Source organism: Scophthalmus maximus, chromosome 6, assembly GCF_022379125.1.
Source record: "Scophthalmus maximus strain ysfricsl-2021 chromosome 6, ASM2237912v1, whole genome shotgun sequence".
In the NCBI taxonomy this organism is placed as follows: domain Eukaryota; kingdom Metazoa; phylum Chordata; class Actinopteri; order Pleuronectiformes; family Scophthalmidae; genus Scophthalmus; species Scophthalmus maximus.
Window position 1 is genome coordinate 9,914,805 of NC_061520.1, and position 27,199 is coordinate 9,942,003.

Sequence of the window (27,199 nt, forward strand, 5' to 3'; positions counted from 1 at the left end):
AGTTTAGTCATCACATTGATGTCGTCCATTGGGTTGTGTTGTGTTTGCGTCTGCGCTTTGCACTTCACACACAAATGTCAGTCAAACACACTTCTGTCATATCTGGCATCCTGACCCTGTAGGGGGGCTTCGAGATCACAGGTGCGTGTTCTCGCGGCACAGTGGTGTGTGTTTAGCATGGCTGTGCGAGGGTCCCGGGAGCTCAGTCTCGTGTTGCTTCAACCACCTGCTCAGGTCATTATTCCGGTTAGAGAGGCGGATAACAAACACGCCCATACACACACACACACACACACACACACACACACACACTGGAGGCTTCAGTTGTGTAGTTTACGTGCATGCTGTGGGTGTGTCTGATGTTGAAATATTGATTATAGAAAAAACTAAATTCTGTTGGGAAAAACAATCCCATGTTTTGATCTTCAATGAGCAACTTATGGTTTGTAATTAAAACAAACTGCCTCATTTCTGTTCTCTGGCGAGCAGTGAGGGTTGCGTTGTAATTGGCTTCGGCTCAGAGGGCTTCTGTCATCTGGACATCGTGTGCTTGCTCGCACATGGAGGAGAGATGAGTCTTGGATGACTTTAGCTTGAAGCACCCAGTGTCCCCGTGTTTGGAAATATTTTGGGCACTTCTCTTCTCTTCTCTCCTCTTCACATTAGAATGACTTTGTGCTTTGATGTTTTCGAGGCATTTTCTTCACACGCGACACGATCGATTTCATGCTTTCACGGGCCGTGTGGTTTAGTTGGTTTAGGGGATGGTTGAGGAGCTGATCACATTCAAGATTATGTCATCGATCAATACAGTGAGCCGGCGACACACGTGACGGACATCTTGTTGCTGATTTGTAATACATTTTGTAGTGTTAAACAGATTTCCTGTTTGTTTACGGCCATGATTTTGACTCATTTGTCTCATCGCCTTGAACAAGATGTTTTGATTAGAGTATATTTTGAGTAAGTCTCGAGTCACTCTTATTTAAAAACAAAGTAGATCGATTAATAAAAATAATATTTATGAAATGATGCACAGTGGGTCTTGATTGAAATCAAGAAGCAAAGTATTATTAGTACATGTAATATGTTAATAATCTTACAATTTAATATAATACTTGAGCCATGTTGTAAGTTATATATTTATAAGATATGGAAATTACACAGCAAGGGACTGTATGTTTTTTGCCAGATGAGCTTTTAAGTACCTGACCTAAACACCTTCAACCCAACGTACCAGCATATAATGTAATATAAGGTGAATCTATGCTGAATAGTGATGGGATACCAACACGTATGAGACATCAAGTCAATCTAAAGTCATTCTCTCTGTGCCTAAACGCTAATATAATCCTGCCAGTCACGCACTAAAGGCAATGCCCACAGGGTAAAGTAATATTTCATATTTGGAGCTTTGCTCATCTGTGACGAAAACAATTTACAAAAAGCAAGAAATCAAGATAATCAAACTGAACTAAGTAAAGCAACAGGGAAGCAGTTTGTGTTACCACCGATTTAGGTATAAATTCTTGATGCTGGATCTTGTAGATTTATTTTCATTATCCATTCACTCTGATAGGAAACTCTGTGTAGAGGAAAATGACACAGTCAGAGAGAAATAAAATAAGGACAAATAAAGGACATTAAGAGTCAAAAGGAAATAAATAAAGGGAATTAACAGTCTGCGATGGAAGCTGAAAGCAAACGGGAGAGGGAGTGGGAAGCAAAGCAAGGATAAGTGCAAAAAATGATGAAAGAAGATGGGAAAAGTATACGAGAAGAGGAGCTAGAAACCCCACTCGCGTGACGAGTGTCCTCATCATGGACTGTACGACTGTAGTACTGCCCTCCAGCACGCCTCCAGTTCCTAGCCCAGTTGGCTGGTACAGTCATGTGCAGAGCTAGAATATCATCCACTCCTACATACAGCGAGGGAATGGAAGGGAAGTGGAAGGCAGAGGGGGCTTGTTAGTAACTGGGGAACCTGATTCTGAGGAAGAGGAGGAAGACATCTGGAGTGAGGAAGGAGGGAAGCAACTCAAGATAGGAATAGAAGGATAATGAGTGAGGGTAAGACGGGAGAAAAATGTAAAAATGAGCGACAGTAAGTGGTGTGGTGGAAAAGGTGGGGTGGAGTGTGAAGAACGACAAGGAAGAAAACAGAGATGGAGAAGAGAAAGGGAAGGAACAGGAGGGATGGATTAAGGAGAGCCCCGGGCAGAATAGGAAGTAAAGTTGCCAGCTCTCCCTCTGGCATATGTCCTTGCCTGTGGGAGCACCAAAGGACCAGTGAGAGGGCATCTGGTCCTTCGCCACGTCCAGGCAAGGACATGCCAACAGCGGGGAGTCATGCCAACGCTGCACATCCAATGCCAGCAACTGTCGTTGTGCGTAGAAACCCACGTCAAGCGGAACCTCTGCGGAATCTCAAACACTAAGAGGCAGTGGTGCTGCTGTCCGCCATGAGTCAGGCACGGCTCAAAGGGTGGCAGTAGTCTTTTAATGTATCCTTGGTGTGTTTTGGATGCAACATTCAATAAACCTGCTGTTCACATTGGGGCAAATTTGCTTTTTGAACAATACAGGCGCCGACACCTGCGCTGGTCTAAAACCAGCAAAGACACGTCGATCTCAGCAAATTGAGTCGGACACACAACTCAAAATCGAAACAGAACAAACACACACGTCACACTCATTTGTATGAACTGGATGAAACAAGAGAAACTGAGTACATGGGAATAAGTGGAATAATTGATACCAACCGAACAAATGATGATCTGTTCTTTAAACTCTAAATGAGTTGTTAAGATTGAAACTAGTTAGTAGGAAGACAAATCGTACAAAATATGAAAGTATGAAAAGATAAGCAACACATTTATAAAGTTATATCAAGCAAACACCACTAAAAAACATTTAATAACTTCAATTTATGAAGAAATATGCATTTTGAACTATAATACACCCTGTGTGGTTGTGAGGTTATCTTCTTGTTGTTCCGTTGCCGGGGGCCTATTCGCTCAAACACGTTGCAGACAATCCAGATGAGGTCGTTTGTTCCATCCCCTCATTAGCCAATGACAGGCATTGTCTTCCTGATGTAATCATTGGTCATTAGGAAAAGGCATTAATTCTGTTATTTACCACAAACTCTGTATAAAGTATTTATACTCCTCCCTGTGTCTGTGAGACACACAGCTGAACATTAACCAGATACGTCCAATTACTAGGTGAACATGTGCAAGCGCTCTGATTGGGTTTTAATGATTAATGAGATTTTAGATGACTTTCTCTTTAACCCTCTCGCCCGGAACCCCCCGGATCACGGCAGCTGCAGCTGAAGGGAGATGTTTCCCTTTGCCCGAGCCCGTTAAATCAATATTTATTGTTTTTTTTTTAAGAAATTGTGGTTCAAATATCGTGTAGCTGCATCGCTCGCTCGACTGCCCAGCCAAATGTTCCCAGATTGCTTGGATGTATTCCATGGTATCCTGCTTCAACTTATGAAACTAAAACGACCAAACCGAGAAGTGGAAAGTTAACCCCGGCACTGACGAACACAGCCGCATTAGGTCAAGTCAATTTCAAATGATTGAGCCTAGAATCACAATCCACTAGTTTTTACTCCAAAGGCCTCAGAGTCTGTACAGTATAACTCCCTCCCTTCAGATAAGAAAAACACTTTTAGCCCACAGCAACAGAGGATCCGTCCTCCAGGACAGACACACATGCAGTATGACTTCAATATAAAACTCAATAACAGAGTTTGCTGTCCATTATCAAAACCTTGTTATCCGTTGGACAAGAATTAGGGAAAGAATGTGAGCTCAACAATTTCCACAAGCCACTAATGTGATTAACTACACTGCCGGCTTTCCTGACACATATGCGGCAAGTGCAGAGTGAGGAGCAAAAGGCAAGAAAGTAAAATTGGAAATGTCAAAGATGTCAAGCTGTCCTTTTTAAATCCAATCTTGGTTGGAGGCTTGTTTAGAGGCAGAACAACAAGCCTGCAGTCAGTCTATTGTGGGGGCAAATAGCACAGACTGAAGGTGCCTGTTTGGTGGCAAGTCAGCAGCAGTATGTTCAGTGTGTGTGTGTGTGTGTGTGTGTGTGTGTGTGTGTGTGTGTGTGTGTGTGTGTGTGTGTGTGTGTTTGTGTGTTAGATAAAGTGAGTGTACCTGACAAGCTGTTCTTAAGCTGTGAGTGTAGGTGTCAGATGTAGTGTAGGCACTATACAGTGAGACTAGCTGTCACCCCAGGCCCAGCTAACAGGAATCCCAATTAACCAAGTTTAACATTTTCAACCAAAACAGCACAAAGTTTTATTCAACTCATTAATACAACTGCAGCAACGCTCACTCACAGTCGTTCACAGGGTGTCACAACAAATTGTTAACTTATTTTGCCAAGAATTGTGATCATTCCCATTTACATTGACAAAGTTAATCGATTGGATAGAAATGAACTATTTTTGATAATTGTTTCAGTCATTTTGCAAACAGCAAAAATGCCAAACATCTTCTTAAGGGATCTCCCAAATGTGAGGATTTCCAACTTCTATCTGCATAAATTGTACTAAACGGAGAATTTGGAGCTGCGTAACTGGGCATATTTTGTTACTTCCTGACAAGCAATTAATCAAGAGATCAATTGGCAGATTAACTAATTATTAGTTGTAGCCCCTATTTCCTTGATCAGCATTTCTTAAGAGTAATGATGAACATTGAAATGAGAAAAAAATGATATTATGTGAGGAGGCATATGTATCAATGGTCAGTGTGTGTGTGTGTGTGTGTGTGTGTGTGTGTGTGTGTGTGTGGATATTGAGATTTGTATCGTCACACTGGTTTGAAATACAAAACCAAACATGTTGAATGCTTTATTGCTTGTATTTCTGTGACATTTGGGGGAAAAGAGTGGGTAAATGGATTGCTGCTTGGGAAAATACTAATAAACATGGACCGGAGAAGATGAAATGAGAGACAGACAGATTCAAGGATGTGTGAAGTGAGATGAGTGAGCCTCCTGTGAGAGAATCAGAGCCAAAGAGTCTGAATCCCCAAGTGGCTGAGAGAGAGAGAGAGAGAGAGAGAGCACCCTCTCCTTTCCCAAGCCTCTCCTTCCGTGTGCTTTGCCCAGTGTTACGATGGCAACACTGAATCTTCCACAGGCTGACCACATGCACACACTCGCACTCTTGCACATACAGTAAGTGTGCACCTGAACACACTGCACAGATTTCAACAGATATCACACGTACATAACCTACAATAAAAGGCTCTGCTGTTGACGGGCGATAAACCCAGTTCAGCACAGAGAGTCATAAAACACTGCATCATAATTAATTCTTACTCGATGGTAAACACATTAGTCATTAGCAGATTCATTTTGATAATCATGTGGTTTTTCTTCCCCCGAGCAAAATTACAATTATTCTCTGGCTCCAGCTTTTCAAAAGCAAATATTTGCTGCCTGTTTTTGTTTTCTTTGAATAAAAATATCTCTGTTATGGACAAAATACTGTGAATATTCACTTAAAGGAGAGAATATTCGGCAGATTAATTTAAATGTTAGTTGCATCTCTTAAGCACAAACCAAACTACTACTGATCACATCAGAACCCTGGTACCAGACACATGTTGTGCGGTGCGCGACGTTCACGACACCATGTAGCCGCGTGGACGCGTCCACACTGAGATGTTTGCTGAGCCGTGGAAAATCACAGCTCCAAATGTACAATTACAGATTGCACAGGGTTGAGCTGCAAGTCTGAAATAAGAACATCCAAATCTGATTCCATCCATCTCATCCGCGAAACCCTCCCACACACAGCGGCCCCTTCACCTGCTAGCTGGTTAATTATCTCGGGCAGCTATTTCCACCCTCACATCGGTCGCTCTGCTCTGAAGAAAAGAGGAACATTATATCCAGTTGAATAGAAGAGGTCACAGAATATACAGCAATGTTTGTTCCTGGATTTTGCTCGACTATAGAATCCACGGGGAGGAAAAAACACTGATGTAAATGCAAAAGAGAATTCAATAATTAGAGTGAATCAAGTGATGGCATGGGTTGAAATAATGTATAGGCTGAAACCGTTTTAAAGTTATTTAAAAAAGAAAGGATTCAAGTGAAGAACAACCACACACCAATTAGAAGCGTGAATTAATCTGCATTGCAGGAAATGTTGGTCCGAAAATAGAAGTGAACACTGAGAAAACCTCCTCCTCTGCCTGTCTCCAGTCCCCAGATAAGGAAGGCGGTCTGCCGAAGCAGGTGGGCAACAAGACGGAGTGCAGCCTGCTGGGATTGGTTTTGGAGCTGAAGCGGGATTATCAGACAGTAAGAAACCAGATACCAGAGGAGAAGCTCTACAAAGTCTACACCTTCAACTCTGTCAGGAAGTCCATGAGCACCGTCATCAAATTGCCCGATGGGAACTTCCGCATGTACAGCAAAGGAGCCTCTGAGATCGTCCTGAAAAAGTGAGCCTGCTCTGTGGTTATGAGAAAAAGATGATTCTGAGAATAATAAAAGCAGCACAATATAATCAAGTTCTTTTATGACACATGTAGGAAATCCATTTTTGAAGAGCTCAATGTATTTGAGAGCTCAGCCTATTGCAGTGAGAGTGGGCTGAGTTTCCACGAGGTCACATAATTGTGACATTTGACAGTTTATTACAGCAACAACACTAATGAATGAGCAACTCTGAGAAACATGTGAGAGGCAATTATGAAGCTTCCTTCACCCAGATATTATATATTAAAACCTTTCATAATAATCACATCTTTATGGTTTATTAAAGGTTTAACTGCAATTTGTAGGAAATCAATGTATTTATTTTCTATCACGTTTAATGGCCAGAGAAATTACATTTTCATTTTTAATTCAGTTATTTATTTATTTTTTACATCCAAATCCAAATCAGTCACAATTTTACAAGATCCATTTTGTAGCTGTTCTGTGGCTTTTGATCTTTTCATATGATCATCATTGTATGATCTGGTTAAAAGTCTTGTGCTTACTTCACAAGAAAAGAATTACTTCTCACTCACTGACATCCTGACATACAATCAAAATGCAATTTTTAAAAATGCAAACAACACAATGATTGAGCCCACCATTTGTCCGTTTTGCTGTTGTCCATTTTGAGTCATTTTGCCATAGCACAAAAACTCACAGTACCAAAATCAACAGTTTCAAATAACCCCCTCCTCACCATCCTTCAACCCAGATGCAGTTATATTCTGAACGAGGTGGGAGAGTCCAGGATTTTCCGCCCACGGGACAAGGACGAGATGGTGAAGAAGGTGATCGAGCCCATGGCATGTGAGGGGCTGAGGACCATCTGTGTGGCGTACCGGGACTTCCCCGGCAACCCTGAGCCAAACTGGGACGACGAGGGCAACATCCTTAATGACCTCACTGCCATCTGTGTGGTCGGGATCGAGGACCCCGTCAGGCCAGAGGTAGGAAGAGAGTGTGACTGAGAAGAGTAGATGTTTCCTGATGAGTCTCGCGTGTCCACGCGGTTCTGCAACATTTAGCGGGAGATAAACTACAAATGATAGACAGCCGAATCAATTACATCCTGTATGTGAACACTGTGCCGGGATGTTTCAAACACGGTGAGATTGTGCTGTGTGCAAACATAGTCTATTCTGTAGGTGTATGTCTTATCAAAGTGACAAGGATGCAAATGAATGACGGTGGAAGCCACAGCACGGCGGCGTACTCGACAGCCTACGTACACAGTTTAAAAACAGCGTGTTTGTTTTATGTGACAGCATAGACATTATTTTGCTGTAAAAGACACAAGTTCAACAAGATTGATATCAAATCACACAAACAAATTCATGAACTGTATTGAGAGAGTGATTTCTGCAGATAATTAAATTTCACATAAGTATGGTTGTATGATTCAGAGATGGCTTTTTAATGTAGTTTATTGGAGATATTCATAAAGAGGAGGCATGTAGAAAATTAATTAATTCAAACTCTTGAAAATGACAATAGAATAGATGTTTTAAAACTTACTTCCCAAAATATACATATACTATATTCCCTTTTGGTAAACTGTTCTTATATGAACTGATTATTTGTGTCTTACTGCGATTACACTGCGATTAAGCTACTACACTGTTAAAAGAAGTTTTCTACACATAAACCTGGAGCATCCCTCAGTTTTCATCTCTTTGTTTCGAATTGTCCTGGATTTGATTGTTGAGATTGTTGATAAACCGTCACTTATTAAGTTAATCCATTTCTGTTTAAAAAGCTCATATTCATCAACATTCACATGGATTGTAGTCACATCAGAGAAGCACACTCACAGTAACCCTCACCTAAATATACACCAGACGTTTCTGAATGGAATTTAAACATTGAAATCTAACCCTAAGGATGATCTTTTATTTACAGTTGGACATTTATTAATGTTTCTGCTCTTACCATTACTTCTTTTTTTTGTTGACTTGAGGACCCATGATATCTCTGTATCGATTGTGAAGATGATTATCAAAATGTGGTGCTGTGAAGGCAGAGAGTGAAGAAAGCAGCAGCAGCCTGTACAATGAGAGGGATTGAATGTCATTTGAAAGGCTTGACATCTGGGTATTTGCTTGATCAATTGCTTCACTGTTGAGTGCCCTACTAAATGATTATTGATTCCTGAAATACACACTTCAGACTGGGCCAGCTCACTTTAACTGGACATGAGCTTCATTTTTCAGACATAACATGCAGTTTAACTTGTAAATACAGTATATATATATATATATATATACTTTATTGTGTAAATAACATTTTAATATATTAATGTATAAATGTATAATTTCTAAGACAATTTTACGACATTACTGAGCAGATAGTGAGATACTCGGCCGGAAGGTGAGGACCTAAAGTACTAAAAGCAATTTTTTGGGGGAAAAAAGGCCATATATGGGAAATACAGTAACTATTATATATAACTATATATATAAAACTATCTAAATAGTGGTATCAGACAAGCTCTCCATGTCAGCGGAAAAATAAAATTTTGTGGTACATTTTTTTATTTAAGTTTTTGGGGAGATATTGAATAATTATTTCCCCCTTCATATTTTGCTTATTTTTAATTGAAGTACTTCCTTCAGTACAGTTGAAGGAAAAAAACAATCTGATGAAGAAGTTATTCATCAACCTTTTTTTCCCCCGTTGGCAACGCACAGTTTTTTTTATGTTTAATTTCACTTCAAATAAAAGAGGACTATAATTGAGAGGAAGAATGTGTGGTGGAAAAAACTATCTGCTGCGTACAGTAGGAAAACTGACCTCACTTGACAGCTCCTGTGCAGGTACAGGGAAACTAACTGACTACTGCATTATTCAACTTCCTCCTTTCATCTTTTTCTTCTCCATCCCCCCTCCTCATTCTCTAACAAGGTCTCTCATTCACCCTCTCCCCATCATCTGTCCTCCTCGCAACCGCTCCCCGTGTTGAGGGTTTGGCTTTCACATTTCTCTGGTTGCGCTTTTTTCTTTTGACTTTCTCTGCACCCTCATTTCTCTCCCTCTCCCTGTGCCTTTCTCTCTTCTATTTTGCATCTGAAGCAGAGTTATTTAAGCAATCTAAACAGAGGTAGATCAACAAAAAAAAAAACTACCAGTGTTGTATCACGCTGTTATCTAAGGTTGTCATATTTTTAATCCAACTCCGGAGTTGTCCTAAAGAATCAAACTACCAAATAGCAAGAATTGCAGGAAGAATAAAAAAAACCTATTGCACATTCATCTTTGCAGAATTTCTTCCACCAAAGGAGACACTTAACTGACATTTCCAATAACCAATGTGGAAAAGCAGTGCACCAAACACCGCTGCACTCCACTAACCAACGTCTTTCCAGGTCTGTTCGTGAAAAAGACTGGCTAATACTGGAAATGAGAGGACTTCTCCCTCCGCTAAAAGGTCACACACTGTGGCAAGCGTGTTTTTGGTTTGTTTATTAGTCTCTAATTTCTTCCTCCAGAACGCAATTTTCTTTTAATGAGCGGCTGCTCTGTAGGGCTGCATCCAGAGAGACAGGAGAGTAGGGAAAGACAGAGAGAAAGGGGGACAACAGAGAGAGAGAGAGAGACTGAGAAAGATAAACAAAGTCAGACTCATGTCAGAGGCCACGACGAGACCACGGGAAGACAGGTAAGGAGAGGAACGGAGGGAAAGCGAGAGTGTAACCAGATCCACACGAGCGACCGGAGAGGCCTGTTTTTTCAGTCTCACCTTCCGGCCTCTCACCCTCCTCCTCTGTCTGACCAGATTGTACTCTTAATAAGCGTCCCACTCCCCTCCTCTCCCCCTCTTCTCTCCGCCTCTCCTTTTCTGATAACCAGTCAACTTGAGCGCTGGGAATCCAAAAGGAAAGCAGAAGTAAAACACACTGCGGGGAGGAGGACGCAGGCAGAATGGGAAGAGGATATTTTGATTCAAGTGACTCAGTGAGATCCGAGGAGGCAGCGTGTGACGACGTGCTCCTCTTTCCACAATATTTATATTTTCAATGTCAGACCATATTATTTTTAATTGGCCATTACGTGATTCATGTGGTGTGTCCTCTTTGTTACATCTGTAAGTGTTTTCTATTACTGTCACATATTCCTCAGCCTCAGCACGTGCACCATTACCGATTCTTAAAGGCTTAAAGGGAAATGACACCCAGAGTTAGATTCAACCAATGGTTTATGGTGATTACATTTTAGCAAACATCAGGTAAATGAGGCTGCTGCTAAGAAAGTCATGGTGTTTATATATACAAAATGAAAAGCTGAAATATTTAAAAAATCCTTTTTGTTTAACCTGCCCTCGCACATCGTGTAGATTTACTATGTAATCCTCCCCCTCTGAAGGAGATAAATCCCTCATGTTCACGTGCATGTGCAGCTTGATTTGACAGTTTAATGTACAAATCAGTGTGTGTGTGTGTGTGTGTGTGTGTGGTGGTGGTGGACTCATCTCGCCCCCCAATCTACTGAGCTTTACACTGGGTGTCGGTGTGTGTTTATGAGTACAAGCGTGCTCCCATGTGTATGCGTAATATGCCCAAGTGTCTGTGGAGGGGACTGGAAAATATGTATATTCCTGCCTCCGTGTGTGTGTGTGTGTCAGAGAGAGTGCAGGCCTGTGTGTGTGTGTGTGTGTGTGTGTGCGGATGGATGTGAGTTGCTCTTACCGTTTGTGTTGTGCACACATTTGTTTATGTGTGGGTTTGGAGCGCAGTGCTCGCCCACGCTGACCTTTGTCAGGATGAAGAATCTGAATTCACTCTCTGCCTTTGCTCACTGGTTCTACCACTGATCAATCTCCACACGGCGATATCTTCCAGTAAATTTACCGTTTAGCGCGAGAAGTGCACAGATAAGAGCTTCATTATGCATCTGGTTAATGCAAAAAGGTCCAAAGACAGAAGGATACTGTCCTGATCAAATAGAATATAAAGGAGTTAGTTTTCTACACTTGCACCTCTAGGAGGATTGATGCTACAGTATGGGTATGTTCTACAATAAATACATTCATATTAACAAAATGAATTTAACTGTTGGGCCTGTAACTTTCAGTCTCGTCACTCTCATTTTGGTTTCAGCTTCAGTTAGCCGTTTTTAAGAAACACTAGCAGCTATAGATGGTGGCAAACAAAAACTGAATGTGGAGCTGAAAGGAATCACATCTCTAAATTGCTGTTCCTCTGCGACTTTTTGCAAACAAGTTCCTCATGTAAACTTAAAAGATGATAGAGTTGAGTTGAATTCTGGGGCCATGTATTCATTGTGACTTGTCAGGTGCCCGATGCCATCCAGAAGTGCCAGCGTGCAGGCATCACAGTGCGCATGGTGACGGGAGACAACATAAACACGGCCAGGGCCATAGCCATCAAGTGTGGGATCATTCACCCAGGAGAGGACTTCCTCTGTATCGACGGCAAAGAGTTCAACAGGAGGATCCGCAACGAGAAAGGAGAGGTACAGTGACTGCTGTCAGCGTGGGCCAGAGAGCAAGACAGAGGCTGAGACAAGAGAGTTGACAAAGAAAAACAACTAAACTGCAAGTGGTTTTTCTCCTATTTCAGGTGGAGCAGGAGCGTATGGACAAGGTCTGGCCTAAACTCCGAGTCCTGGCCAGATCCTCCCCAACCGACAAACACACACTCGTCAAAGGTAACCTGTTCGCACACTTCCGTATTCTGATTCCCTGAACTTGTCTTGACTCCGGTCTTGCAAACAAAGTGTGTCTCCTCGCGTCATTTCCAGTGCCGTATTAAATGTACATGCTCTGCTGCATGTGTGCTTGACAGGAATTATCGACAGCACCATTGGAGAGCAGAGGCAGGTGGTGGCTGTGACAGGAGATGGGACCAACGATGGACCTGCTCTGAAGAAAGCCGACGTGGGCTTCGCCATGGTAAGCAACCCGTCCGCTCTGATTCCTGTCCTTGTGTGTCTTTCTCTCTTCTTGTTAGCTGTCTTGTGAGACTGACTTCAGTCAACATACGCAGACGTCTTCCTCACCTCTGCAGCATTTCAGGGTTCCTTCCCAGGCACTCTGCCTCGGGCTGTGTAGATTACGAGCTCCCCCTAGTGGATTTCTGAACCCTTCAGTTTCCCTGCAGCAGATTACTCAACACATCAAAAAAAAGAAAGAAACCAAAACCATAAACCAAATACAGATTGTGTTCTTTCTGTTCATCACACATTTTTTATGTATTTGCTCTTTGGCTCGAGATTTCTTTCCCTACTATTGTCAACAGTTAATTAACTTTGATCATGCAAAGCACCATTTTTCTCCTCACTCCCAAAAGCGTTAGGCTGAGGTTCTCTAGTGGTTTGTGTCGAGCTTCAAAGCCCTGTCACATTAGCTCAAGTAGACGTTAATCAACACCACACATCATTTCCTATATACACTAATGTGAAATGATTTTTCACTGGATGTCATTACCACTGCTAACTGATTAATGTGGACATTGTTTCAATATGTTTTTCTTGAAATTGTTGATGTTTACGCTTGATTTTTGTTTTTCATTTGTGCTACGACCACTTGGAGTGGCAGATACTGGATGTTTTAAATATTAGTAACTTTTGCTCTTAGCTCAGTATTTTCACTTCACCTTCACTCGTTTTCCTGTGTAGTCATAGCAGTTTATGATTATAGTTGTGGGTTTATTGTCTTCACAAACACAAATAATAATTCACAATGAGCTACTCATCCATCTTGCCACACAGCCAAAGGCAACTGCAGAAGTTAGCTCTAGCCCAGGTTCCTGGTTGGGAATCACTAATGTTTAAGTTGGCAGTAGTTACCAGGGCAACCATGTGAAACCACCAGTGTAATCCATGTGAAAATAGTTTATTTGTGTTTTGTGTGTATACATCAGCTTTGTTGAGAGAACATCTCTTTGTGTCGACCCCTCCACAGGTTGATTTCCATTCTGCGCATATTTTTATATATGTTTTTACCTCCTCGACAAATAAACACAATTCTGAGTCAGGCCCACAACTTGTCCTCACATGTACCACTTATCTAATTTTCTTATCACTTACTGTATACAACTGCCAATCGTCCTATGACTCATAAAACATGAATATCAGGAAGAAAGTCTTGCTCCTCCCATGCATCCTGTCATTAATTTGACTTCATTTATCTGCATCATCATGATCCATCATCAGAGCTGACGACTCCAGTTTTCGTGGCTGCGAATTGCATAGAGACAAATTTCTTAAATTTGTGTGTATTGTATACTGAGAAATAACACACGATGGTGCAATAGCTGATCAGCACATTTAAGAATCACAGTAGGTGTGTAATAGAAGCCTGTTGTCCTCCTGACGCCACCATGTCTGCTCTTTTCCAGGGTATTGCCGGCACAGATGTGGCCAAGGAGGCGTCAGATATCATCCTGACTGACGACAACTTCAGCAGCATCGTCAAGGCGGTGATGTGGGGCCGCAACGTCTACGACAGCATCTCAAAGTTCCTTCAGTTCCAGCTCACTGTCAACGTTGTGGCTGTCATAGTGGCCTTCACTGGCGCCTGCGTCACACAGGTCAGATTGAGAGTGTGTGTGTGTGTGTGTGTGTGTGTGTGTGTGTGTGTGTGTGTGTGTGTGTGTGTGTGTGTGTGTGTATGTAGGCGTGTGGCTGTATCATGAACAGCTTTAATATTTACAGTTACGCAACATCACATTCCTGTCAGTACATATACAGCTCCTACCAGCTCCTTGAAAACCATTGCCTTGGTAATATTTTTGCTAGGGGGGAAAAGAGGCTCTCTACAATGAGAATCTTAGTCTCGTCTCCAAACAAAGTAATTCCTGGAAATGTTGTTTAAGCATTTGACCATTCAAATATCCAATATTGCAGTTATTTAGTCGTGGCCTGTTGTGTTGAACATGTTGTTTCTGAAAGTACCACAAAAATCCCAGAACTGTCACGATTTGTAGAGCCGGACCCGAAGCAGATTCACAGACAGGTTTCAGGAAATAAGTGAATTTAATAACCAAAAGTTACAGTCACAAAACGAAGAACATGATCCAAAACCAAAGGCAAAAATAAGCAGAAAACGGGGAAGATGAACTTAAACACAGGAGACATGGACACGGGGAGCCAGAGGCGAAACAGGACAGGCAAACTGACAGAGGACTGAGAGCAGGGAGATGAAAGACACACAAGGGAGGCAGGGGTTCTTGAACACAGGTGAAAAACCTTTGGGACAGGACAAGGGAGAGAAACAGGGTAAAGACAGGAAGAAACCATACGAGGGAAGTGATTACAAAATAAAACAGGAAGCACAGGGGACGACCAGAAAGTAACTTAAACGACCAGAGTATAACAGAATATGGATCGGACGATTTCTTGAAGTCCTTCCCAGGAGCAGAATCTTGAGAGGAGCGAGGACATGTGATATGTTTAGCATCGTGTTATCTTCAAAATGAACCATTAACCCCAAACGATCGTGCTTCACTCCCCCGCATGGTGGATATAAACTCAAAGCACACTTCCTACCTGTCAGAACAGTTTCACCATTGTTGACACTACAGAGGGCGTGAAAATGAAATATCTTCTCGATTGGATCACATCAGCGTCGCTGCAAACTGGTCTGTGATTCAAAAGTAAGACGTGTTGAGTCTTATTAAACCCTCTCTTGCATTTCCGCAGGACTCTCCCCTGAAAGCAGTGCAGATGTTGTGGGTGAACCTGATCATGGACACCTTTGCGTCCCTGGCCCTGGCAACAGAGCCTCCCACAGAGTCTTTGCTGAAGAGGAGGCCGTACGGTCGCAACAAGCCTCTCATCTCCAGCACCATGACGAAGAACATCTTCGGACATGCCATCTTTCAGCTCATCATCATCTTCACTCTGCTCTTTGCTGGTATGGGCCGTGATTTTACTCTGTGGCACATCACAGTTTCTGCACCTCGCTCATGGTGGAAGGACAACAATCTAATTTCCCCCTTTCCCCCCCCCCCCCCCCCCCCCCCCCCTCCCCCCGAAGGTGAAAAAATCTTCGACATCGACAGCGGCCGTAACGCACCTCTCCACGCTCCTCCGTCCGAGCACTACACCATCATCTTCAACGCCTTTGTCATGATGCAGCTCTTTAATGAGATAAACGCTCGGAAAATCCACGGAGAGAGGAACGTGTTTCACGGTATCCTCAGGAACCCCATCTTCTGCTCGATTGTTTTAGGCACCTTTGGTGTGCAGGTAAGCTGACGTAGTGAGAGAAAATGTTGGTGGTAACGGCGCAAATGACGTTGTCTCTCGTGTTGTTTGAGTCTGACTTGTGCATTGCTTTGTGTAGATCCTGATTGTGCAGTTTGGGGGGAAGCCCTTCAGCTGTAAACCTCTGGACCTGGAAAAGTGGATGTGGTGTGTTTTCCTCGGTCTGGGAGAGCTCGTCTGGGGGCAGGTAGACATACGGAAACATCTGTTTCACTATCTTCATATTTCTCGGCAGTGCTTATTTTCTTGTTTTCTTTATTGTTCACCATATTTCCTTCTCCGTGTGTGCATCTCCGCTGTAAGTGTGTCGCCCATTCCATTTGACCCAATGCCCTGTCTTCTCTCTGTGGGCTAGGTCATAGCCTCCGTGCCCAACAGCAGGTTGCGCTTCCTGCGGAGGGCCGGCCAGTTAACCAAAAAAGACGAGTCACCGGAAGAGGACCCGAACGAAGACAACGAGGAGATTGACCACGCAGAGAGGGAGCTGAGGAGGGGACAGATACTTTGGTTCAGAGGACTTAATCGCATTCAGACTCAGGTGAGAACACAGCTTCGGTCCCTATCTCACGACTGTCTGTTTAACTTCACAGAAGCGTATGGCTGTTTTGATTCTTCCAGGGAAAAAAACACAACAGGTCCCTCGTATTATGATAAAATGTGTGATTTTTTTTTATCCAGCAAGTTTACATTTTTACCGCTGATGTTTTCTGACATGCCTTATTCTTTTGTAATCACTACTGTTTCAAGTAGGCAACACCTCTTACATTACCTTACCTGCGAGAAGAAATCCTAGGCTAAGCCTTGTTACGTTATGTTGCACATGTTAGTCATTAACAGCCATGAAGTACTTTTATTTCAAGATGACGGATTTAGGTGTGTGAAGACGCAGCCTTCTCTCGCTGGCCCCGATGTGAACACCAGCGTGGACCTGTGGAAGTTCTACGGGCAAAGCGTCAGAGGGAAACACAGCTGTAAATAGTCACTGATACTGTATGTTGTCCCCGTTAAGAACTCTACCGACCGACATCACTGTGATATTCAGGACAGTTTTGCCAGCGTGTTGCATTTCGGTGTTCAATGATTTCATCTCACTGACGGTCCAGGGGTGAAGCTGTCCCACAACACGGTATTGTGGACCAGCGTCCTACAGCAGCAGCCAATCAGGGTTAAGAGAGAAGAGAATTACAAGGTTTTTTTTAAGTAGGAAAGGAAAACTAAATTTTATTTAAACTTGGGACTGTTTCTTTACTAGAAAGTAGTTCCCATGAAAACTACTCATAGTCTCATCCTTTGATTATCCAGAGTAAGCGGGACATTTGTCCTGAATATTGACCAAATCCAAAACTTAACCCCACTAGAGTTGAAGATGTTTTTCTTGTTCTTTTAAAATTATCGTTGTTTGTGATTTGGGCGAACTGACCAAGTTAAGTTAAATCGCCATTTTGTTCAGGGGACACTTCACCTCCCTGATCGTGTCCCGACTCAGGCGATTCCTTTATCACCGCAGTCTCTCAGCCAGTCGAACCTGTGTTTCCATTTGGTCTGTGCCACTCTGAGCAGCCATTTGTCCTCTGCTGTCCCGGTCTCCTCCCACAGATTGACGTAGTCAACACCTTCAAGAGTGGCACCTCCTTTCAGGGGGCGGGGGCTCTGAGGCGCCAATCATCCACCACCAGCCAGACCCAGGATGTAACCAATGTTTCTAGTCCTAGTCACGTGTCCTTGTCCAATGCCCTTTCCTCTCCTACAAGCACTACTGCTGCTACTGCTCCTCCCACTACTGGTCGTGAGTCACAACTCTGTCAGTCTGCTTCTCTGTTCTCTCTGCTTCAGAGGTGCCATCCTGTTGTCCTCTAAACATGTTCTGCTTTTATTATTAATTCAGAACAAACGGCCTCCATTTGAGGTTGGCACTTCTGAAGAGTTTTTGTTTTGTTTTTTTCTTTCTTTTATCTGCTTTCTTTCATTTCCTCTCTCCCTTCTGTCTTTTTGCTGTTCATACTGGATTTCAAATTCATCTTGATATCTCCTCCCATGCTTGGGTGTACTGTCCTCTCATCGGTGGATGTGTGTTTGTTTCCCCAGAGTGCTAGGAGCGCAGGACTAAGGGTGATACCCACGGCGTGACATTTCAGGTTGTGAGTTTGTCTCCCTCTGCTCATCCACCATCCCACCCTTCAATCCTCCCATTTCTATGTCTTGACGGACATTAACGTGAACTAATAACAGTCAACTCACCAAGGGAGCGGGTAAACATTCAAGTATAAGTTGCATTGTTGTCTTATTCAGCGTGTGACAAGTCACTCGTCTTGAGGGCCAAATTGACAGGCTGTAAAGAACTTTACGTTTTCTACCTTGCAAACTTTCAAACAAGAGAATGTTTTAAATGAAATGGAAAGATCCCAAATGTTGCTACTAAATATTCACAAGGGGACACTGTCTCTGTTTAAAGCTTGTGTCCACTTACATCTTCTTCTGTCTTTCTCTCTCACTCTGCCGCTCTCTTTCTCACACACACACACACACACACACACACACGCACACACACATTTCCTGTTTCAATTTAACATTTATCTAATTCACAAAAAGCAATGCCGAGGGTGTGTTGAACAGGGACTGAGGGGACTTGACAGATACTACAGAGCAGCACTGTATTCTACCAATAATTCATCCCGTCTCATTTCTTCATACTGTCAGTGTAGTTCACCGTCATGTTGCCATAGTTACGGACACAGATCCTCCAGAGCAGCAGCAGCAATGTCGATACAACCTCCCCACACACACTTTTTTCTGACATCCCATCAGTGTTACTTGTCAGACATCCTGTCACATGAACTCATCCAGATAGGCTCCTCTTATTATTTTTGTGTTCTGTTTTTTCTCCAAATAACCTGCTCTGCAGCAGTGACTAGAGCGTATACAGTTTCACCATACATTCGAAAATTTTATATATTTTTTTGTACTGTTATAATGTCATATTTTCACAGTACACTGGGGTGTTGAACATATTGTTATTAAGTGATTATATACAATAGGGGGACGAAGCAGCTATTCTGTTGTCTATCGTCTGAGAACTGTAGTAATATTATTCTGGCTGAGGAATACAAGCAATATGAAGACGTCTGAATTTGGAGACTATAAACAGCACTTTTTCACAAAAAAGTGAAAATATTGAAAATAACAATATGCCGCAGTCCTGAAAATATGTTTCTGCTGCTAGATTTTCATATTAGTAGTCTATAATAACTATTGTTTGATTGGCAATTCATGACTTCCACTAGCATATTGGTTTTCATTAAAACAAGTATTTTAGTAACGTTGCTATAATAAATAATAAATGACATAATGTTTGTATGGATTTATATGGATCGAGGTCAACATTTACCTCAGAGTGTTGATGATTCAGTCTCCTCTGATAAATATAATTTTGATACCTATACATCCTCAACATGTGGATGATATCACTCACACAGACAGGATATGATGAAAACAACCCTCCTGTAATCTACCAACCTAAAGACACAAAGATGAACTGTTAAGTCTCACTAAAGATTCATATTCCAGTTGTTTGGGGCCTATACTTGAGTGTTTACTCAGACGTGCATGGAGTTGGAACATGCTTTGACCGTCAGACCACTTGCGCCAAAACTATTGTCTTCCTCATTCACTGCCATGCGTTTTGTGTCATCAGTCCGTGTGCTGGTGTCCACCTCCTCACCGTCCTGTTGTCTTGTTGCATGATATTTGTGCGTATCTCTCGTTTACCTCCTTTGTTCATAATATCTTAGCCTGCTGCATTCGCTTGTTGTCTTAATGCCATTCATATTTTGGGGGGGATGTGTTGTTTTGTTGTGAGTTTTACACTGCTATGCTTGTGTTGAACCACCCTCCCCATGCAGACTCGACTCCGTCCATCCGCCCTGTTCGGGACCATGCTTTACCCACCGTGTGCTATTTGTGTGTTTGTGTGTGTCCCATGTGTGGATATTGTCCCAGACAGTGCTCTGGTGCTTCAAGACGTTTTTTAAAGCACCCGATTGGATCTCTCAGATCTAACCTCCTTCCTTCTTGCTGACCTCGTCCACCAGATTTCTTCAAACTTGCATGTGATATTCTTTGATTCTTTGATTTTTTTTTCATTCCATTTATTAACGTGGCTTGTTTCTAGGTATACGGCACATTGGACTAAAGCGTATACTTACAACGAGCGTTTGTGTTGCTTTGTGATTTGTTTTCCTTGAAATGTATGATTTTGTCGTGCTTTTGAAAAAGATTGTTTCCCCTGCGGTATTCCTTAGTGCACGCTAAACCTGAGTGACTTGTGAACTGTAGTTATCTTGTGAAAGCAGAACACAGACTGCAGTCGCAGTCCCTTTTTACTCCCGCGTCACCTTCTCCTGCTTCTCCTCCTCTTTAACCTCACATGAGAGGTCCCCTCCTTCCCCATTGTCCCCAATCTCTTTCATTCCCCTCTTCTCTCTCATCGCGAGGGTCCCTCCAGCCCTTCGGTTCAACCTCTGGCCGCATCTCTCATGGCTTTTCTTCCCTGTCTTCCCGTTTCTTTTCACGACAGATCCGCGTTGTGAATGCATTCCGCAGCTCCCTCTATGAAGGCCTGGAAAAACCCGATTCCAGAACATCCATCCACAACTTCATGACACACCCCGAATTTAGGATAGAAGACTCCACGCCCAGCCTGCCCCTCATCGACGACACAGACGACGACTCTGCTCGGAGGAGGAAGATGTACTCCAGCCAGCCGGCCTCCCCCAACAAGAACAACAACGCCATCGACAGTGGCATTAATCTCACCATCGACACCAGTAAATCAGCCGCGTCCTCCGGCCCCGCCAGCCCTCTGCACAGCTTGGAGACCAGCCTCTAACCCGGATCCTGACCTCAGCTCTAACCTCTGACCTCCTTGTCCTTGAAGTCTGGGTGTGCCTCTTCCGATTCCATCCGGACCTTAACTGTAACCTTTCAACACCTTGTCCACCCCAAAATTTCCCCTGGTCCAGCTGAATTCTTATGCTCAAACCCCTCAAACCCCTGCGGCCCTGTGGCAATGTGTACATCCCCCCCCCCCCTTAAGCTTGAGCTCTTAAAGCTCTCTGTTCCTCTCGAAATGGAGAAAATCTAAAGTAATGCAGTAAGGTGAAGGAAAAAAAACAAAACAACGATCTAGCATACAATCAAAAGAAGCGCGGCAAAGCCACAAAACCTACACGGCCATCCTGCTTTCATGGTTGTGTGTGTACAGTGGCAGCAGCGGTGGTTTGTATGACTATATGCGTGTGAGCATGTTCTGTGTGAGCGTGCCGCTGACCGCACGCGTGTATGAACTGTGTCTTCAGTGGCACCGAGAGGAGGAGACTGACTGCTGAGGAGTGAACATCGCAAGACGGGACAGACTCTTAGAAACTCCGCTCACACTCCCTCTCCTCAACAATAACATTGTCGATACTGATAGTAGTTTAAATTAAATTGAAAAAGCATTGTTATTATTCTGATTCTGATTATTATTGTTATTATTACTGTTGCTCCTGCATGAATGTACATTACCCACGTTTTATTTAAAAGGGTTTTTAATTTTATTGGGGATCTGTTCCTTCTGGTGGGCTCGGGCCTTGTGGCGAACTACTATTTTAGAGACAAGAGTTCCTCGGCCTGCAAAGCTCCCTCGTCTGTGTGGCATGAACATGTACCCGCCTGTAACGATTTATTTCATCCATACACGGATATCTGTAACCAGGTGGTGGGGCTCAACTTGCACAGTAGTTTTGCACCTGTTGGAAAAGAGGAACACAATATAATGATGAGGATAGCATTTATGGGATATATTCTATAAATATAAATACATATAAATATATTTAGAGAGAGTTTATCTTTGTTTGTCGGCATGTTGCCTTGTTCCTGCTTCGATGGCTCGAAATACTTTGACTTATTTATGTCTTAAAGAGAATGTAATTTGTTTACAACCTCGTAGAGATAAAACTTCCTGGTTTCTAGAAGGAGGGAGCGAAGCTGAAGCTCAGACGGACCAGAGCTGTGTTGGTGTGTTATTACTGAAAAACCATGTGCTGGAATTTGCCTGCTATCTTGTCAAATACTGTAGATATTTTTAGAGGATTAACAAACAAAAAGAAACCAAAATATAATGGGATACGTAGTAAATGTGGAATCTTAGTATTACTCTATATGATTGTTGGGATCAAGTTGGAGCGGCTTGCCTTCGGTTTTTCTAAACGGAGGCCTCCTCTTTGTGACAGAGGGGGGATATTTAATTCTTTTGTTTCTCTACTTCTTCTTCTTCTTCTCTTTTTTTTAATTGTGTTTTTTTTTTCTTCTTCTGTGCTTCAGCGCTGGCCCGGCTCAGGTCTCGAGTCGAAGGCTGATATCAGGACCCTCACAGTGAAATGTCTTCTAGATAAACCTGTTTGTTCGAAGGACTTGATGTTTTACAAATATGTGTGTCCATCACAAGGCTGCAATCGAGTCATAATAGAAATTCACAAAGTTCTATTTGGATTCTCTCTATCGCACGGAAATCGGACGTTTTTTCTCTTTTGTTTTTGTTAAAATTTGGAATATATTATGCTGTTTATTATTGTTATTATTTAAATTTGGGTTTAAAACAGTTTGGGGTTTTTTTCCACTAGCAGAGAGACACGTGCAGCCCCACAGAGCTCTTGGCGTTTTTAACATCTCAAAAAAAAAATTATGAAACTGACAAAAAAAAAATAATATATTACAACAAAAATGGAATGTTGCTTTGACTCTTTTTCTATATACAAAAAAAGACGTTCCTTTTCTGCACTATCTGGTTATGAATGAAAAACTTCTGTGGTGTAATTCTAGATGTGCTTTTGTGTGTTTTAACCGAGCTTGTCTTCCTGCCGTCACAGAATATACAAGTACTCTCGCATCTCAACTGTACTCACTAGTTGTGAACTATTTATTGTGCTTTGACCAATCAGACATTACCAGAGAGAGGTTACATACAGAAGGCACATGTACCCAGTCGTATTGCACTCAGAAGGACAAGGCCACTTAACTAGCCTGTACTATCCTTATTTCTAGTACTGACCGAAGTCATTGGCAAGCATGACGTGATAGGCTCATTATGCAACTTGAAAAAAATTGACAATTTTTCTACTTTGAAAAAAAGTATCCTATATACTACTACAGTATGTACAATCATTTATCTGAGCAATTCTACCTTTTTTTTGTTTCTTCCTTTTTTTATAACCTCCTCCTCCTCTGTCATTTACCATTCGATCAGTCCATCTGGAGAGGGTGCACAAGCTTTACCAGTCAGCTCAGGCGCGTGTGAAAAAGCAACATGGACCATTTGAAGTAAAAAAAACAACAAAAAAACCTGTCTTATTTAAGTTGGAAAAATAACGGTCTGGATTCTGATATACTGCTTAGAAGCTGATGATTTATTTTGTTTCCTTTACAATGTTTTAACTTGACAATTTATTTGTTTATTTGTCTGTACAAAAAAAAAAAAAAAAAAAAAAAAAAAAAACAATAAACAAAAACAAAAACAAACAAAAAACATCACTACAGCCACAGCAGCATTTTCACTCTCAAGGAAAAAAAAAACAGACTTAAGCCAACAACCAACATTCTCAAACCATTTTTACATCCAAGGGGACATTCAGCTTTAAGAGGATGCAATTACGTGGAGTTTTAAACATAATCTTTGTAAATACAGCAATGAGTCCACTGCGGACAGAAAGTGTGAAAACCGGAAGTCCTCCTGTTACCACGTCGACCGTCACGCACCATCACGAGTCAAACGGCCGACGCAGCTGTAATCGACCAGTGGTCCCGTCAGAAAGCGGTTCAGAACCTCGTGACTATACATCCAGACGATAGCGCGTGTTGTAACAACCGGCAACCATGTCCATAATGACACCGACGATGATATCAATGATACTTTTTGCAATATACTCTCACCTGCCTCGATGTACTGTAATTTAGCAGCATGCAGTTTGTGGAACAAAGCAAAAGAGAAATGCCAACAGATAACACTTTGGCGTACCATTTATGGGTGATTTAAGTGTTCATCTTGTTTTTATGACATTTTTTTTATCTCTACAATAATTGTAAATAAAGAACTCAATGTCTTTGTTCATTTAATACTATGCAAAAAGTCATGCTTTTCTGATTGTTACCCACCCTTACTCCTGAGCGTGTTGCTGGAATGTGTATGGTCTCAAAAGTCAGTAAAAACAGTGTGATGTAAATTATTTTCTAGCTCGAGGAAAAAGTTAAATGATGATGGAAATTATCATGATTATTATTATTATTATTATTATGGTATCATGAGGGTGGTGATGATGATGATGATGATAATAATAGCGGTGGTGTCAGTGATGATGATGATGTTGATGATGATGATGAACTGTGACTCTTGCTGCTTGACTGTCCCGTTTATTCCACTCCTGACAGGAGCGCAAGTGAAAGACATAATAAAAAAGGAAGAAAAAAAAGAAAGAAAGAAAGTAAAATCACTAAATAAATCTCCCCGAGCAGCATGACCCAGCATGGTGTGTCCTGGCCCCGTGTGACATGATTCATTGTACTTCACCGACCGCTGACTAAAATTCTATTTGAATTTTTTCCACTCATTTTTCACTTTAACTGTGACGAGAAGCTCTTGACGTCATACACCTCGAACCGAATGGTCCCACGCGTTCGACCTCATAACCCCTTTAGAATGAGGTAATATGCGGCGCCCTCCAATTCAGGGATTCAAGCCGAAGACCATGTACAGTAATTACAACATCCCTGGTTCAAAGCCGGGTGAGGACATTGTTTGCATGTCGTCCTCCATCTTTCTCTTTGTCTGTCAGCTCGTTGACACAGACATAAAAATGCTTGCAAGGAGGAAGACAAAAGGTCTCTTTGTGCCGTTTGTGTATTTGACATTCGTAGAGCCGTACCTTTTCCGGAGGCCCGATGGCGTAATAGGTGGCGTAAATGGAAAAACAGAATGGAAGACTATGAGGCCGAATGTTTCCCCTGGTCACCGTCTCAGTGTGACACGTTAACATGCCAGCATTTGCTTATTCCGACCTAACTGCGAAGTACAGCTGAGGTGTGACGGGAGTGTTAATGGTTTTGCCCTGTGCAGACGACGGCACTGTAGATTGAAAGTTAAGGGAGATCGCCACTGTTCTTTTACAATTCACCCTGAGGGGCGACATAAATGTCCGTGCCACGCTTCGGGGGCGACCTGTCCGATATTTTTGGACACATTTCTTAAACCACACAATGTCAACCTCAAGGTGGCGCTAGGGAAAATGTCAGAAGATCAGCAAAGTCATTAGATTCAGATTTCATCTAATGGACCACTCAAATTTAAACAGCACTCCATTTAACAGCCTTAGAAAAAAAGACAAGTTGACTTATGATTGCTATCCTTTTATCTTTTGCGAATCCTTAGATGTGCCAAATTATCTTTATTATTTTTTCTCAGATCAGTGCGTCCTTTTTGTTTTAGAAGCGTCCTTTTCACGTTCGCTCAGTGGCACGCATCCACGCAAAGAAGCTGCCCCAGTACAACACCAGTCTGCTCCGTGGAGCTGTCGTGGATGAAGGGCCTCGCTCGAGGGCACCTCAGCCATGGTGTAGTGACGAAAGGGCGAGCACTTGTCTCCGTGATCTCTCCGAAACGTTTTCTCTCGCATGTTGCCGTTATGGTGCTCACATCTCACTCCACAGTCGCGATTACTCTGGAGGTGACGCGGCATCACCGTCCCGGAGCTGTTGGCGCTGAGCCGCGCTTGTCGTCGACTGTGTCTGCGAGCTCCTCTGACATTACTGAGAGCTGTGGTTGAGTCCAATGCGTCCGCTTCCAATGACGTGATGCCTGCAGAACTGGCGAAGTAGCTTTGAACTGGACTGATCGCATCCAGCGAAGATGGGAATGGGGGAGACGGCGTCGGTAAGAACATCATGCACGGCGGCATCGACTTAATCTTCCCGTTCAATTTAAAATGAGACGTCGCCTGCCGGTATGAGTAAGGTACTGATGCGATTCAGACCCGAGCATAGAAGGAAAAGCACTGCACACTGTGGACAGACTGGATTGTTCCAAAAATAAGAACAAGCCCAGACTGTTGGACCGAGGGTCATTGTGTGTCACACTGGGGCGAAGATATCAATGCATGCTTTGTAATTTTGTTATGTTAATCAATCACTCCTCCTGCAGTAGTGAATAGTTACCACGTCGGTCAGACACCAGTAACTTGGTGGTGTGGGTGATTATGAGGCTTGTTGTATAACAGAAAGGTCAGAGAAGAAGTTTGATGGATATTTGAAAGTCCACTGGAGGGCAGTGTTTCACCAGAGTCTCTTCAGCATCAAGGTCGCGTTATAACAAGACAAAGGTCATTGTGATCCAGACAACTCCAGATTCTTCCACAGAGGAGCAGGGAAGGCAATGGGAGTTACCTGATGAATGGAACCTCCCAAAGTTCACCAGGTACTTTCTAACTCCGTCTGTCAGATGTTTAGCTGCTGGGTGTTTTGCTGCGGCTGGTGAGAATGGCGTTGATGAGCGCGATGAATTTGAAAACGAAACGGGGAAAGTTGGGTTGAAAATCAGAGTTGCAGAGGGAGGTGAGTTATCGCTGTGGACTGGGAACAGTCGATGGTGAAAAAACATGATCAGTGCATAATCAATTGACTCTAGGCTATATAATTCATGTCTTTGATCAAAAAGACAGGTTAGTTTTTTAAATGAAAGCTATGTTATGCTTCATTAACGTTGATCAAGGTCTTGAATGCCATAGTTAAGGGGGGGGGGGGATGCAGGCTTTGTATCTGCAGTGCCATCGGTGTAAAGTAAGAAGTGGATGATTTATCGGCTGCCGCCTGGTTAAACACACATTGAGCGGAAATGGATTGTGGCTCAGATCGTCGCTAATGAAGCAAAACGGGCTCAGAGGACAACGACAACGAACGGTGTTTGTCTGCAAGTCCATAAATGGCCATGACGATCACTCACCAGACGTAAGGACCCGCACCATCAGTACTGGATCGGGATGTAAATGCTTTGCTTTTGGATAATGTTACATTAGTTTTTGCTCATGGTGAACAGATGTTGGGCGGCTGTGGCTCAGTAGGTAGAGAGGTCGTCCACAAACCGGAAGGTCGCTGTGTGTGTGCCGGTGTCCTTGGGTCTGAGATTACCTCTGACGTGTCTGTCTGCAGCGTATCCATGAACCAACACTAGATTACTTTGACACTGAAGAAAACTTGGAAATTGGATGATTATCAGACAAATGTTGTGGCTGTCACAGCTCATCACAGTAGTTAGGCCCATTGTAGCATCTCCGCAGCTGTTGGTCTTTCTGTTTCCACATCATGTCTTGGCCTCACGTCTTTCCATCCAACCTCTAGTTCTGGAATAAAAACTTTTCATAGGTGGAAA

General features: G+C 42.7%; 1 protein-coding gene across 9 annotated transcripts in view; it reads left to right on the plus strand.

The window, feature by feature from the left end:
- Window positions 1–24,311, plus strand: part of atp2b2 (ATPase plasma membrane Ca2+ transporting 2) — a 107,579-nt gene extending 83,268 nt beyond the window's left edge. For 6 of the 9 annotated variants that reach the window (XM_035631809.2, XM_047332474.1, XM_047332473.1 and 3 more), the window contains 11 exons: window positions 6,244–6,485; window positions 7,238–7,472; window positions 11,815–11,994; window positions 12,102–12,189; window positions 12,327–12,433; window positions 13,881–14,072; window positions 15,184–15,397; window positions 15,521–15,732; window positions 15,830–15,937; window positions 16,106–16,288; window positions 20,324–24,311. In XM_035631809.2, the coding sequence (XP_035487702.2) occupies window positions 6,244–6,485; window positions 7,238–7,472; window positions 11,815–11,994; window positions 12,102–12,189; window positions 12,327–12,433; window positions 13,881–14,072; window positions 15,184–15,397; window positions 15,521–15,732; window positions 15,830–15,937; window positions 16,106–16,288; window positions 20,324–20,635 (2,073 nt within the window). In that variant the 3' untranslated portion in view covers window positions 20,636–24,311. Of the gene's footprint in view, window positions 1–6,243; window positions 6,486–7,237; window positions 7,473–11,814; window positions 11,995–12,101; window positions 12,190–12,326; window positions 12,434–13,880; window positions 14,073–15,183; window positions 15,398–15,520; window positions 15,733–15,829; window positions 15,938–16,105; window positions 16,289–17,346; window positions 17,440–17,835; window positions 17,889–20,323 lie in introns of all 9 variants that reach the window. The other 3 variants (XM_035631819.2, XM_035631818.2, XM_035631820.2) reach the window with 3 other exon arrangements.
- The last annotated feature ends 2,888 nt before the right edge of the window (window positions 24,312–27,199 follow it).